The sequence below is a fragment of the Gavia stellata genome, chromosome 2, assembly GCF_030936135.1.
Source record: "Gavia stellata isolate bGavSte3 chromosome 2, bGavSte3.hap2, whole genome shotgun sequence".
Lineage (NCBI taxonomy): Eukaryota > Metazoa > Chordata > Aves > Gaviiformes > Gaviidae > Gavia > Gavia stellata.
The window spans coordinates 61,724,744-61,741,104 of record NC_082595.1 but is presented as its reverse complement, the minus strand read 5'-3'; the positions used below and the strand labels follow the sequence as shown (position 1 = coordinate 61,741,104).

Genomic DNA, 16,361 nt, shown 5'->3' with positions numbered 1-16,361 from the left:
GCTCATTAGTACATACAGCTGCCCTTGGAATGTCAATCTCAGTTGCCTTCATTAACTTAAAATTCACAAAGTGCACAGTTAAGATATGCCAAAAAATTGAAACTGCTACTCTACCAACAGCTGCCCATGCTTAATACTTAGTGGTCTATTGGAACAAAGTATGTTCTTTCAAAAAAAAGATGTGTAAGAAAAGCCACTGTGAAACATTTAGTTTCAAAGATGCACTAGGAGCTTTTTGTAAACTGAAAAGTAGAAAAACATGGATTAATTATGTAAAGAAAAGAATACAAAAAACACTAGAAATGACCATCAAACTTTCAAAGAACAAGCACCACAATGGACATTAGCATTCGATTTTGCAGTGTACAGCAATGTAATAATTTTACTCTAACCAATCCACTTCATCAAATTCTGAATCATCTTCTGAATCACTGTATTCCACAGCAATGCGTCGAGAAAGTATAGTAGCAACATCATTCTCAATGCGCTCATGCTTAGCTTCTTGTTCACGTTGCTCTTCAACTTTGCGTAGCTGAATACCTAAAGAACATCAAATCACAAACGTGTTACTCTCCTCCTTTATCATTATACAAAGTATTTAGCTCATGATTCACAAAACACTATGCAAGCAAAAATGAAGGCTGAGGACATTGTCCTCCTCAGACAGAAGTTCTCTGTCAAGTTTTTAAAGTGAGGAATGTCAGAATTGCAATGGTAGACTAGATCATCAGTCCTTCTGCTATAATATCCTGCTTCTGATTTCCCATTAAAAACACACCCAAATTTTTAGTACCACTGTAAGTGATTAAGCCATTTTACTATTTGGATTTCCAAACAATGCTTTTATACTCTCTCTTCATGGTCTCAATTAAGAATTATAGCTATTTGAGAATCCTAACAAGATAGGATTTCTTGTAACTCAGTTTTGATCATGTGATGATCTGTTTTGGGATAAAGTATTACTTAAAGATCAAACACAAGGGAGAAATAACACATACCGATAGTATGAGAAAGTTAAATCCAGTAACTTAGTTAAAAACATGACAGAGATTATACATTTTGGTTTTATACTCACGACACCACAGACTGACACAGTCGAAATACGACCTACATCCTGTACTTAATCCTCTCTGTTGTCAACTGACAGGCAACACAAGCACAGGTCCTTAGCGAAATTTAAGCTGTGGTAACTTGAGCCTTTGTTTCTTGTGCAAGACTTGGTCAAAAGCATTTTCAGGAATCACCTAAATTATACCAGCAGGCTGTCCTTTATTAAGTTTTTTGCTGACATTCTCTACTAAAGTTCACACACCGCTGTTGTACTCAACTGCTGTTGATACTTCTTTAGAGTCAATGATGTTATCAATTCATGTGCATATAGATGCTTTAAAAATATTTTGAATTAGTATTATAGCCTATCTACTGATATGACAGTACCATACAGATTCTGTATTGTGTTGTAGGTGCAGGGGAAAAACAGAAGAATGTAGTACTTGAAACATTTAAGAAAGATTAACTATTCAAAGATACCACACGGTCAAACAGCAGCACTCACAGTACAGTGGGGATTTTTCTGGCCGTAGGCACATAAGCTGAAAGGTACAGCTTGTACATACAGCTCCTCGCTAGGTCATCAGGAAAACGTTGCCCTGCACCTCTGCCATTCACTTGCACTCTGCCAGCGGGGCACCTTGCAATGTAAAGACTGCTCTGCTACTGTGTTGAGACATGTCAAGATTAGATACTTAACAGCTTTAAGTCTTAAGCAACGATTTCTGAATGTCATTTATATGTTGTTGTAATACACCAATATATGATCAAAATTCCAATGCCAATTGTTCTGTTCTGCTTTTAGCTAACAGTCTGTGAAAAACAATGTTTTTGTCTTCTACATAATCTGTAGGTTATCAGAAACAGCTACATTTTCAGGTAGACATAAATTAAGAGATAATCTCCACAGATCATCTATAAACACATGTACTTTCTTTTTAAAATCTAACTTCCACAGAGAACCAGTTTTGCCATCCAAAGTAAACATCTGATAAGTGCAATTACAAACTGAAAAAAAAAATATCTGTCTTCTTGGCAACACGTACACTGTAGAGAATAGAAAGCAGAAACAGACTTAAGGTGCATTCCTCTAAACCAACTTCTTACACATGTGAAATATTCCATCTCTCAAAGCTAATGTATATTTAGCAAGTTTCTGAGACTGTTCTTCTTGCCCCTTAATAGCCAAACATTACCTTTCCGTATTGCTTCCAGCAGAACGCTTCTAGCATCACTGATTACAGGAAGAGTTGAAGGATGGCGTTTGGGTTCAGGAGCAGGAATCACTTGGGATGGTGGAGACGGAGGCATTAGGGGGGCATGAGGGCCAGGGACAATGGTCGTGGAAGGAGGGTGCAGAACAGGAGGAGGGTGAGAAAGGGCTGCAACTGTGACAGGAGAGGAGGGTCGAATGCCAGGAGGAGGCAAGGGAGGAGGTGGGGGTGGTGGAGGAAGTCCCTGTACTTCAGCTTGTGGAGGAACTGGGTGAACGGGTACAGCTTCACACACTTGAGCAGCTCTAGTGACAGGAGGAGAGGGTTGTGCTAGGGGAGGAGCAATTGGAGGTGGAGCTGGATGTAGAACTCCAGGAGCTATCTGGAGAGGAGCTGGTGGAGGTGGCACAGCTGGGGCCTGCAGAGCAGCTGTGGGAGGGGGTGGGGGAGGTGGGACTGGAGGTGGAGGGGTAGAAGTCATTGCAGCTCTTAATGATGAAGTTGACAAAGCAGATGGAAGAGGTGGTGGTGGTGGTGGAGGAGGAGTGGGGCTCACAAACACTGGTGTTCTGCCTGTTGCTGGTGACTGAGGACGATTTTCTACCAAGCCAGTAGTAGAACTGAAACATCCAATAACAGGACAAAGTTATTAGAGCTGGAGAGTGGAAAAAATAGTAATAGATACACTTCCGCAACTTAAGAATATTGAACACTGAGGATTAAAGAGCATTATGTACTATGATGATTTCAAGGTATTCATACCTCATATACAAGGAAATCTAACTCTCAGTATGGAGTATGCACCGGTCTTCCAACAGACCTTTACTCAAATTCAGCTGTTAACCTAGTTTATGCTCTTACACAAACCTGCATCTTATCAAAGGTTTCCTATACTAGTATAATTCTCCCCTCCCATCCCTAAGTAAATCCAAATTATATTTCTGAAGTAAGGGAACTAGCAGTTGATTAACCGCTTCGATTCACAGAACTTTAGAAACAAAACAAAAGAGTATAAGCAATGAGGATGAGTTACACTTGAAATACATATTTAAAGTTTGATGACAAGATGAGTGACGCTAATTATCAAAGGTCATCAGTTCTATGTATATAGAGGTATATTTATATGCTAGATACTCATTACAGTGCAATGAATAAGTACATTGAAGAAAACAAAAGGGAATAGTAAAATTTTTTTCCTAAAAGACCACTAGAGGATTTCTTTCAGCTGTTGGGGAAAATTAATGGAAAGAATTATGCATTTCTGTGTATAATATCCAGACCAGTAAAAAGACATTCTTTGCAAGAGACTAACATCTTGCTGATGTAACAACTGTGTCTGAATTAACTGTCCTCTATTCCAAGTTGTACGTACCTGACCATAAAGTAAGATTTTGGGCATAAAACAGCAGGGGAGTGACAACCACAGCCTCACTCTAGAAAATACTGTAAGTATGTATCCAGTTCTGGAAAGGCACTGAGAATACAAAGTGAGAACACTTTGGGTGGGGAGGGGGGAAGCACTTGCAATTTAGCAAATGTGATGAGTATATAGTTTTGAGAGATGACTGCCTTACTGCGATAGTCTTCCTTTCATGTAGGCTGAAACATAGCTCAGTTGTACAAATTTCAGATTTTGAAATTTCCAAAATTCCAAAGCTAAATCCTGAGATTCCAACACCTTTCACAGAAACATTTTCCATAGTTATTTGTCTTGCCATTTAACTCAGAAGATGACATGGTTGCAATATTAATGGCAAGGTGAGGCCTGTCTCCACAATGGCATCCTACAGGGTTTAGATGCCAACCTTCCTCTCCAAATCCTGCATGGCCCTGCAGCTGCAGACGCGTCAGGGCTGTGGACTGACATAGCCCCTAGGATGTGTGTACTGCCTGGGCTGCATGGAAATGGTTTAGTCGGCATGGTGGTGTTGGGTTGATGTTTGGACTTGATGATCTTATAGGTCTTTTCCAACCTTAATGATTCTGTGATTCTGTGAAATAATACTAACAATTATTAGCGAGGTGGTGGAAAACTAAAACTCCCCAATAAGTCTACATGTGGCTTGACCACTTTGTACCTGACACAGGGAGGCACAGGTTTCACATCTCCTGCTCCATGCATTGGAGGTGGTGGTGGTGGTGGTTCATGTGGTCTGACCAACACTCGTTCCTCGGCTCTGTTCAGAAGTTCAGACATCTGGCTATAGGGTAATGCAGAAAGCGAGTATGATCCATCCATATGGTCCACATATGCTTGAGATCTGTAGAAAAATAGTGGAAAATGATCCAACGTAACCTTTAGTAAAACTAAGTATCAGTGCCCTCAGCTACTGTTCTATACTTCAGTTTGATTTCTGAATTCAAGTACCTTCTCTGCACCAATGTTGCATATTGTACTTCATGACTTTTTAATGATTTATCACACTTTCCATGCCATTGCTTCTAGCAGCTCAAGGGTTTAATGATTTTGACAGATACATCAGACAATTTCACAAGTGTGATCTTAGTGTTTATTAGTCACGTTATTTTGAGTTACGCAAACATAGCAATACAGAAATACAGATACGAAAGTGCATTATGAAACAGACATTATACTAAGTAATCGTTTCTGGTCCTCAATCCCTACATATATGCAACCATATTCTTTTATAACATTCATGAAACATCCATCGATGTTAGAATGGTAGAATTTACAACTGACTAATTTAGCTGAACTTCTGTCAGAGGATCTGTATTTCAATACATACAGAGAACTCACTACTTTAGACCTAATACTTTGTAGCTATACAACAGATATAAGGACGATAATCTAAATATCTATTATTGAGTAGTAGCAGTACATAAAGATGATTCAACTTACTTGTTAATGACAACTTTAGACACACCTCAAGGATCTGATCAATTAGGAAATTTTAATTAACTACTCAATTAAAGACTTTTTAAAAATTTCTCTATTAAATTCAGAGGAAATGTGTTTGCAGAACACTTTCCAACAAGTAAAGCAATACTTCTACACTTGCGCATACTGCCACCAGTGTAGTATCTAAGCCTATTAAATTCTTCGGGGGTGAAGTTCTTACTCTGTTTTTCAAAAGCACGGTGCTGTTCTGTATCTGAACAACATGTCTTGCATATGTAGTGCTCCCAAGCACTACAGCATCATTCATAATTGCATTACTGGTACTGAGATAATCACGGTTTAGGCCAGGGTCCTGGATATAAAAGGAGTCCTGCAACAAGCGTGTCTAATGTGGAATCTGATGTACAACAAAACAGAAGGACAGCAGGAAAGCAGATGTTTCTGCCAACGACTTGACACAGCAGTTTACAAAGATAAAATACTATAAAGTCATCCCCAGAAAAATGCTAATCACCATAATTTGAGTTATACCCTACTGACCGAAATGCACTGTGACCATTTTTACTTTCTGAATTGAGCTAAGTTTTCTACAAGCAGGTTTTTCCATTTTTCAGACAGCAAACACTAGCTTCTAGAGCTGTCGTAATTATCCACTATCAATATTGAGTTTGTTTGAAGGCCTTACAAAGCTAAACAAAACACTCTCTTATGGTGTGCTGTTGACCACCAAAGGATAGGGGGAAAATAGTAACTATTTTTTGGAGGGCAATGAACACTTTTTAATTAAAAAAAAAAAACAACCCTCAAAATACACCCCCCAAAACTCCTAACAGTACTTGTGAGCCCTCTTTCCTATCAGATGTTTCTTGGCTGGTAAAATGGACTTGGTTTTGCACGAACACCAGAAGCATAAACACAGCAGGTGTTTATCATGTGAAATGCTACTTTTAGCCACCAGCAAATACATGCTGTCAAATGAAAATCCAACAGGTTGGATTTTATAATAGACTATAACCAGACATGTCAATCAAATTTTGGATTTGCTCAAGAGTGAAGAGAAGCTCAGCATTCTCATTTGAGTTCCAAGTGGACATTTGTTCATATCACACCCACCATATGTGATTCTGTGATATAGTCTTGGCAGTGTCTGCTTTAGAAAAATCCAGAGTCTGGAATAATAGGTATTTTGTAGGTCAAGACTGGAATATAGTGACACACCTGGGTGCAAGCTTGCAAGAGTGACAGTACACCTTTTTCAAGTTTCAGACGACAACACATCCTCAAGGATACAATGAACTCCAAGGATACATGCTACTCTTAAAAATAAGAAGATAATAACGACTCCTTTAAGGACACCCTAAGTATTTCAAAACTGAGTTTTGACTGAGCTAAATCAATAATTTCCAGTGCATTTCAAGAATAGCAGTAGCATCTCATCATTTACTATTTCTCAAGCATGTTCACTATGTAGTATGAATATCTGTACTTAATAAAGGATAGAAAAAATAAAAAGAAACCTTGATTCGAAATGTGAAGCTGGGCCATTAGCAACTTCAATGTGCTTATGTAAGAGGTTAGCATCATCTTCTGCGAGCTCCGGACCTTGAGCTAACTTCTGCCACTCTCTCCGTCTGTCATGAGGTGCCCTTGGCACTTTTTCTGGTTCATGAGGGCGATCTAGATTTTTCTGCTGTAGGAGAGTTGTGCAAACAAAACTGACAACTAAGACAGTGTTTTTTAATTAGTTGCATTTAAACATCAGCCACAAAATAATGAAAAACAATCCCAATTCAAGTGCAAGAAAAATTTACTTTCAATCTAAATTTGATACTTAAATCAAAAAGACTTGTAAGAGGCAGAAACTTCAGTCTAGTGGATAATTAGCTGAATAATACAGAGGAAAATAACTGTGTAAGTAGCTTTTTATTCTAAGTCTGAAATGAAATAATGAATCTGACACTTACATTTACTGTCTCTATGTATGAAATATGCAGAATGGTGAAACAAAAAAGTAGCATTACCTTTGCAAAAGTATTTTTTTAACTTTAAGAAAATATAAACAAAGTGCTCTATTCCTACTAATTTCTTTCTCGTTTAGAGTAAACATATCTATTAGAATGTCATCCAAGCTTTTTCACCTGTAAGACTGCCGAATTTTGTATTATAAAAGTATTCCAGTGAAATTCTTTATTCTTGCTGTAGTCCCCCTTTTTTCTCCTTTTTGAGTCATCGCTAAAAGACTTACAAGTTTCAGCAAACCTGCTGTTAGCTACATTAAGACAGCATGAAATCCCTAGGCCCTTCTATATTATTAAATATTTATTTGTTAAAGTTGATGGAATTGAATAAATACAAGTAGTTTTAGTTGAACAAAGATGAGACTGTAAAGTTTGGATTGTTATTAATTGCATAACCAAAAAAGTACCATACCTGCAAGTAAACCTTTTCCAGGAAAAAAAACCCAGAAGCTATATAAAGCTAACATATATACCTTCTGCTTCCTCTTTTCTTTTCTTTTGTCCTCAGTGTCCTGCAACATTTTTTCCTTCCACAGATCAAAGAAGTATGAAGGATTGGTATAAAACTTCAAACCCTCTTTTCCATCATCCCTGAAATACAATGACGCAAACAGGGCATACTATTTATTTGACAACACATGAACCCAAACATTAAGGCAAAGGAAAGACGTATTTAAGGAATACCTAGTATGTCAGACCCTGAAATATTTTACTGAAGAACATTAAAAAGATGAACATTGACCTCCTGTGCCATCATTCTTTACTATCTTTCCTTGTATTCAAGGTCCTGATATTAGAAAAGTAACTTTAATGCAAGCTGTAGATAAAAAGAGTATCATAAATGAGAGAAGTCCCATTCCAACGACTCAAATCTTGCTCTTAAAATAATGAGCAAATTTGTGTGGCTGATCGTGTTCAACTACTGATTCAAATTGACTTGGGGACAGCAAACAACATTCATTTCCATTAAAGACCTTTCTTTCCACATACTTAATGGCTTGTTTTCTTCACATCCAAGAGCATTACACAGTTTAATAAATACAGATAATAAAAAATGGCTTTTTCTTACCATTGTTACACTGGGGTAAAATTTGAGTAAAGTGGAGCAAAGCTTTAATGCTTATAATGTCTTCTGCTGCCTGTATTCCTCCAGCAGCTTCACAGTTTTCTAGTGTGGCTCCTTAAATATTCAAGTGCTACTCAAGATGAGCAAGGTGCCTGGATATAGCATCTCTGTTACATAAAATAAGCTAGAAATTGGTTTTGATTGATTTTATTTTACTAACCTGTAAGGGGTGAGAATGTTAAGTGGAGGAGGCTGTTCACAAATGTCATAAGTTTCTTGCAAAGGAATAGGCAGAGTTTTGCGGTCAAACAGCTGTTGATCTTGAATTGTAGAACTCCGGAAAGCTTTCCTCATTGTAATGTCCTGTAGTGACACTGAAAAGGGATATTGCCATTTAAAAAAAACCACCAAAGATAGTTTATTTGGATTAATCTGGAATTTCTTAATGCTGGTTAGAATATAAATATTAAGCATTACCACTAATATCGTACGCATTTTACAGCAAATATAAATTCATCTAGCCCTACTGCCATGGCAAGATAGTCAGATTATGTGAAAAACATGCTTGTAATATTCTAGCACATTATCCTCCATTTAGCTTCACAGGGAATTTTTGCTCACCTGGATAGATATCAGAACTCTGTCTCTGCAAAGTAGTTTAACGAATTGCTTACTGTAGCTATAAAATATCATTCTGTAGTTCAGAAGTACTGATATAAATAACATTTAACAACTTCATTTCACAATCCTTTTGGTACCAAAAAGTTACTCTCTATCTTGAGGTATAGATTTTACCTTTATACTATCAGCAAGCCAAACTGTGCATTCCTTGCATGTAGTTTCGCTGAAGGCCCACTGAGATGCCAAACCAGCAAATCACTTAGGCTTATGCTACTGATATCAGTGAGTTTTAATGGGAGGTGATACTATGTTCCAACGCATGAAACTAGTCAAATGTTTTTTAATCAGACTGTTTAATCAAGATGAGACTTGTCTCTTTAACTCAGGTGAGACACCTTGAGTTTTTAAGCATGGTAGTTAAGAATAATCCATTATCTTTATGCAGGATTCAAAGAAAATAGCAGTAGGTGAACACGATAGATTAAACAGGGATTTGAAATGTATTGACTTACTGCTGTTAAAGCCCATGTATCTTTTTCTATTTCACAATCATTAAAATTTAGAAAAAGATTAATGGAAAAGTGACTGTAACTGATGAAACTTGCACTTTTAATTCTGGAAACAGTGTATCTGTTCAAGTCTCATATTCCTCTCCCTCCCTGATCTTCAGTTACTACATCTGTGAAGTCCAGGTGTGTCTCAAGACTAACTTGGCAGCCAGTGTTAGACTTTCACTAGATAAAGCAGAAGCCCTTTTCATTGGTTTGGGCTTTTTTTTTTTTTTTTAATCACAAACAATACTGAAAACAGTTTTAAGGCATACTAGCAAAGAGAGTATTTTCAGCACATGCATTTTTATCTATAAATAATTATGTTTATTTTATACAAACAGGTTGATAGTAGTGCCCCTTTACTCAAAATGAGAGGAACACCCCCACCACCCACCCCCCCATCACTGGGGCCTTCGGCAACAATTTTTTCACACACCCCCCCCCACACCCACCACCCCACCCCCACCCCCCCGTGCTGGATTTCTATTGTATGATCACAAAGGGGCAGAAGGCAAGATTTTTTCCGGAGGGCTTGCAATTCCTGGAATGTTCTATCTTCTTACCTAAGCGTATTGGCAGCATCCTTTGTGAGGCTAAAGATGGGATTTATTTGATTTTCAGTTTGGCTTTTGAAGTTTATTACAGTTGGCAAGGTTGTATGTTCCTGGGTAAGTTTCTTCCTTTTTACCCTTAGGTTCTGTTTCATTACAGTGTCTTTTATTCTTTTTAATACCTTTAATTAGCTGTTCAGAAGCCTTTTTAAGTATGTGAAAGAAGTATTATAATGTATGAATGTCAGCTAGGATTCTCGATTTCTGCAGGTATTTTTGCAGTCATAAATAACCATATATATTTTGTACCTGTCATGAAGTACAGGTTGTTATTTGCTGGCAAAAGTTCACGATTAGAACTGGGGTTTACCTCATGTAAAAACCTAGTCTTAGATTCTTTTATATTTCAGCTGTTTTTCCTTTGGGTTGTTGGTTTTACGAATCTTACCAAATGTACTTGTTCAGAGTTGCTTGGCAATCATGCAAGTCTTTAAACTGTCTGTCACTTACTGGAGACTATGTGAACAAAAATAGAAGTTAGTATACTCCTCTTTGAACCTGTGTACATTCTGAAGGCAATGAAGTAAATTAATTTATTCCAATAAATAAATAAAGACAGTTCTTTGTTTTAATATTAAAATGCTCACAGAGTATGTGACACCATATTATTGAGAAGTACATTGCTCTATAAACTCTTTGTTAGCATACCTTAATCTCATCAGTGAGCAAACACAGTCAGTCTAATTCATAATCTCCATTTTCTCATTTCAATCTCCACTTTTTGTAAACATGTACAAGGGGTAACACACCTGAGGATAATCAATCAGGCCCCAACAATAAGCGTAATTACTTTCTCTCTAAAACTAAGCTACATAGCAAAGGTCTTCACAGAAAACATACACTGTGGAATTTCAAACAGCTAACAGCATTTCCTGTGCTGATATCCAATGACCGGCGTTCACTGAAAAGCATGCGATTATTCAAAACAACTGACTACATTAGGGCAACATCACTAAGGAAATGAAAGGACGTGGCACACAAAATACTGAGAATCATGACGCTGATACAACTTGCCTACAGACAGGGATCTGGTAAATCCCACGTTGCAAGCACAGCGTAATCCTGGGCTGTGCGGTTTGGCTTACAAAGCCATTTGTTTAGCCTGCCAGCTGGCTAAGAAAGAGAAGCTCTGCATGGCTTGCCACCTCAGCGGGGAGTATACGTGAAAACCTGGCTGGTCATCCAGTCACTTAGCTTTGGCTGGTTGACAAACTGGCACAGCAAGAGGACAGGTCAAACAAATTGGATGTATGAATTCAGGTGTGAAAAGAGATGAAACATTGAAGGAGGAGTTGGAAACGCTGCAGGCATTTGACTTGATGCTGATAAATTTAAGCTTGTTAAGTTTGGTTAAGTTGCCTAATTCCTAACTGGCACCAGAACCTTCGTATAGCCCAAGATCCTAAATTTCATATGGATACATTTTCCTGAAAGTCCATCTGCTACACCACTTCTGTTTTCTGCAATGAACAAAAAATGAGGTCTTAAATAATAATAATTTCCTTAAATGTTGAGATGCTCAGAAGTTGTTAAACATTCATTCAACATTCTGAACAAATGCCAGTTTATCTTTGCTCTGTCTGTTGTTTGGATTGTACAAAAAGACCTACTGTATCAGCCAGTCTAACTTTCTGTACACAACAACATTTTCCACATAATTAAAAATTATCTCTGTCAGAAAGGTGAACTACCAACCTTTTGCACATTTGGTTTTGAAAAAGAGATGCCAGTTCATTTTTATTTGTAACCAACAACGAACTGGGAAAAAAAAAAGGTATTTAAATTGCACTCTAATAAGATACAATAACTGGGTTCCTTTTGGGCTGAACTACAAATTTAATGAAAGAACACATCAGTAATATATATACACACATAATAACGTTTTACCTCCTGTTAAGCCTTTCATTAAACTGCAATCCCCAATTTGTAGTATAAGTCAGGTATGGAGCACATCGGCGTACTGACAGAAAGTAGCTACTTTTATATTTCAAAGATATTAAACATTACATTTTATTTACTTCACCAGAAGAAAAAAAAAGTTGTTACTAGATTTTTTTGTTCTTTTAAACTCACTCCAATGTACAATTTATGATGAGGTTCTAGGCCAAAAAATGCTGTTCTCCTAAGGGTGGTAAATAATTAAATAATATATATTCCTTTTAAAAGCTTGTTCTTTCAACACTTTCTGCAGAATTTCATCCTGACAACTTTTAAGACCATGAACTCTTGAACGCCACAGTTATGACTCCTTGCAGAACTGAATGACTATGGGAAATTATATACAAATCAATGGACTCAGTTGCCCACAATCCCCTTTCTCTGTTCAAAATCTTACCCAGCGATTTGGAAAATGCAGGCAAGAAAGAATGATAATAGCGAATGAATAACTTAGTCATAAGAGTCCAATTAAAGGTAATTAATTGGGGGGAGTTGAAAATTCTCTTCAGATGAAGATTTGTGTGATTCAGTTCCCAAAGCCACTGCATTCTTCAAGTCTCATTTCTAGTTTATATACTTTATTTTTTTAATTATTAGCCACTTCAACAATGCCTAGAATGGCACACATATTAGGTTTCTCTGCCATCAGAATACTTCTGACTGGTCACTGCAGGTTTAATAGTCGCTAAGAAGAGAGACTACTTCTGCAGAACAGAAACTACTTTCCTTTGGGTTTGTCCCCAACACAAGAAATTCAAGTTTTCTGAAACACTGATTTTAAAAAATCCAAAACAGCTCAAGCACTCTTTGGATAAAGAATGTATGGAGTTTAACTACTACAGGTAAACAAAGAGAAGATGTAAATGCCGGAGCAATCATTTTAGGAGGACTCAGAAGCTGCTTTAAACGCAGCATGTAGAACCAGGGAGCCCCAAGCAGCCTGTTAGGGAAGATGTGAATCACCCAGCTGCATCAAGCAGTGAATCTGCTGGTGAGTCTCAACAAAACTACTGCATTATTTAGCAAATTACATTTTGTCCAGATCCCTCTTTTTAAATACAAAATACAAATTATGCAATATCATGGCTTTACCACTGAACTATTAAGCCTTGGACACAATAATTTAAAACTGACTGACTTACTAAGTAACCCATAAAATGAATCGAGGGCTAAGAAAATTGGAGAAAAAGCACAGAGAGCAGTTGGAACGCAGCCCATCTGCACAGATCTTTGAGAGGGAGACGCACTCAAATCCAACATTCAGTTAAGTGGAGATGTGCCAGGAAAAGTGACCTGCTAGACGATTTAATTTAACAGTCTTTTTTCTTTATTTGGCTTTGGGGATAAAAATTCTTATGAATGAATTGACAATAGTGTTATTCTCCACATTAACATATTACACGTAGAGGTCATGACCCAATTTTCATGTGCTCCCTGTTCTTAACTTTGGTTACATTTATAGTCCAGTCACCAAATTCCTCTTCAGAGGCTAGAGACGGTAAGTGAGCTGCCCCTTAAAATGGAATTTACTACCCTTTTCTTCTAAGTCTCACAATGGGCTGAGTATCCTGATTTGAAAGTTGACCGAGTCTCGCATTTTCAGAAGTATACAGACCACAATCAGCTGTCAAACTTTTTAGGTTTCTCCCCACCAGATGCCACCTTTTTTGCCTACAGCAAACTGTCAAATCTCTCGTTAGCATTAATCCAGCAAAACTTCTGAACTAATATCTTTTTTATGACAGGGCAGTATTTCTAGAAAATTTTTAAAAAACCAAGCACATATATTCAAAGCCAGAAACCTACTGAAATACAATTCACAACATTGTTTGATTCCTTTCCCGAAGTACGCCAGGCTGCCCTCCCATAGTACTTCTGCCATTAAGTTTTTTAAGTTGCTTGTCACAGTTGTAACACATATGCTGTAGAAATCAAGAACTTGATACACAGCCTTTGAGATTAAAATCCTCTCCAGTTTGAGGTTTAATTAAATTAGGCAGTTCATATTAAAGAACCACTAAATTAATATCCCAAATATGCAAATAAACTGTTAGTTTATGAGTTCTCCTTCTGCCATGATACCATTTATTTCTGAGTGATACACAACTATTTTCTACTACTTCATTACACTGTACATCAGGGCTGTACTGTGTTTCAGCGTTTCAAAAAAGAACATAAAAGCTAAAATGAATATTCTTTTAAAAACTGTCAGATTTCTACAGATAAGAACTTATTTACTTGTAATAGTACTTCAAGCTTAATGGCACAAATAAATTCACAAAAATGTGGTAAATTAACAAAAATCTATTCTATACTTATAAAATTTGCATATATATGGAGAGAGTTAGTAATATTATTTATAAAGTAAATACTGAAATTAAAAATGGTTGCAAGGAAACTACACTCTTAGGGTTTATTTTCTGACCTATGAGGATAACTTATATTGCAGGGCTACTGAAACCAACAACCTTAGTTCACCTCCATAGCAAGAATGTATTTTCCTAGTCCTAGAAAGACCCCAGCTATGATAAGTCTTGAATACATACAGGCTAGTTTCCCATACAATTGAAATAAAGTTCAGTTTACTGAAGGAAAGTAGAGCATTTCTTTTTGTCTGTATGCAAGTTTAGTATCTTATTAGGAAAAACACATGTATGTAAAAAGAATAAAGTATGTAAAAAATTGGATTACAATATGAAATTAATAATTCTGAGAAATCAAGAATTTGAAAACAGTGTAAAAATTCAAACCAAATCAAGTTCATAGCAATTCTTCTGTGACAGAGAGATTGTGCACCAGGAGTTAGTTCCTTCAGGATACAATCCTCACCTCGGTTTCATTTTTTATTCTTTCACAGAGATACTGTAATAATTCAAAATGAGAAAACACACAGACTATTCCAAAAATTCAGAGCTTTTTATTACTTTGACTCTAACAAAAACATCTTGTCAAGTATCTGCACCTTGTTCAATGAATCTGACTTGGGGTGGTTTTGTTCATGCTACTTAGCTTTAAATGAATCTTAATTTCTTCCTCTTGTGTAATAGCATGGGCCCAAAGGAAAACATTAAATCTTCTATTACTGCCTGCTGGCAAAGAACTAGCAAATGAGACTCATTTTACAAGTATAGCCCATTTTACACATGCTGTTAGCTAAGCAGAAGTACTGAAATTTGCTTAATTCTTGCATAGAGGGTTAAGAAAGGTAAATCCAAGTGTTTTCCCCACACCTTCATGCATTAACATCCTCCAGCTATTTTAGCCCAGATAAGGACTAAAACAAAACTAGTTGTGATGAATTTCTAAATTTCAAGCCCAAAACAGGATACTGAAGGAGAAAAAGTTTCTTGATCCCTAATTTTTAAGGAAACATACTATCGAACTTCCTTTCATCTCCTTTGTCTTCATCTGGTGACTCATTCTGGGCAGACGTTTGTGAATAAGGAACACCCGGTATGGCTCAAGGACTGAATATTCTTAGGTTAATAAAAATAGTCATGACACTGAGGACTGCATGTGTTCCTCTGAAGTATCAGCAGTCACTGCTATTCTATGGCGTGAGAGACAAATCCAGGGTATCAGATTTGAGTCACACTTGGCCACTCTGGACTTGATCAAGTAGACCTCTTTTCAGCCCTGTTTTCTTTAATTGCAGTGTCTGTCCCTTTCTTTAGCTCTACAGTTCAGTAAATGCTACAGTATACACAGTAATGTGAAAAGCTATTGATCTGGTGCATTTGGGACTACATACTATTTAAAAATATTTCTAGCAATTCTCTAACATCAAACAGTTACGGATATTTAGTACTGAAACCTACAGCCAAACTTGTCAAAGGCCATTTACACAGGAAAGTACAATTTTCCATCTTGTACCCTGTAACATCCTTAGATGCTTTAACTCAGTGACTTAAAACCGTCTCTCCATTTTCCTGAAATGTGAATGGTTGCCATACTAGATATGCCATCTCAACATATATCCCACTCTGATTTAAACCAAAAACTAGGCTGTCAAGAGTAAACACAGAAATGACATTAACACTCTGGAGTATTACAGCTCTTACAAGATTACAATTGCTGACAATTTGTTACTGCACACAGAAAGGATTTTTGTTATTATCCAATCCTAGTAAACATGGTATTTTACTGGAAAAAGAGGTGTATGTGTATGATTTATGCTCAGTTGTCAAGACACTTGGAAAATCCCATTAATGTAAGAATTCCCCTAGGAAAGTCACGATTTTGTGGAAAACCCACTACTAGCTATGAACAGTTGTCTTTTGAAATCTGCTCGAAAATTAATGTCACGCAAAATGCAGAATCAAAACTTCCTTAGCTTAATTTTGCTATTAGTGAAATTTCATCATTGCTAATTAAAGACAGCCTGAAGACCATGCTCCTGGTTTGACACTTCATTTTTCCTGAATGACACACA

General features: G+C 36.9%; 1 protein-coding gene across 1 annotated transcript in view; it reads right to left on the bottom strand.

Moving 5' to 3' along the window:
• Positions 1-382: 382 nt before the first annotated feature.
• Positions 383-16,361, bottom strand: part of WASF1 (WASP family member 1) — a 28,464-nt gene continuing 12,485 nt past the window's right edge. The window contains exons 3-8 of the mRNA XM_059835553.1: positions 8,429-8,582; positions 7,616-7,733; positions 6,642-6,814; positions 4,343-4,525; positions 2,247-2,884; positions 383-540 (exon numbers count right to left, since the gene is read on the bottom strand). Coding sequence (XP_059691536.1) covers positions 383-540; positions 2,247-2,884; positions 4,343-4,525; positions 6,642-6,814; positions 7,616-7,733; positions 8,429-8,582 — 1,424 coding nt within the window. The remainder of the gene's footprint in view (positions 541-2,246; positions 2,885-4,342; positions 4,526-6,641; positions 6,815-7,615; positions 7,734-8,428; positions 8,583-16,361) is intronic.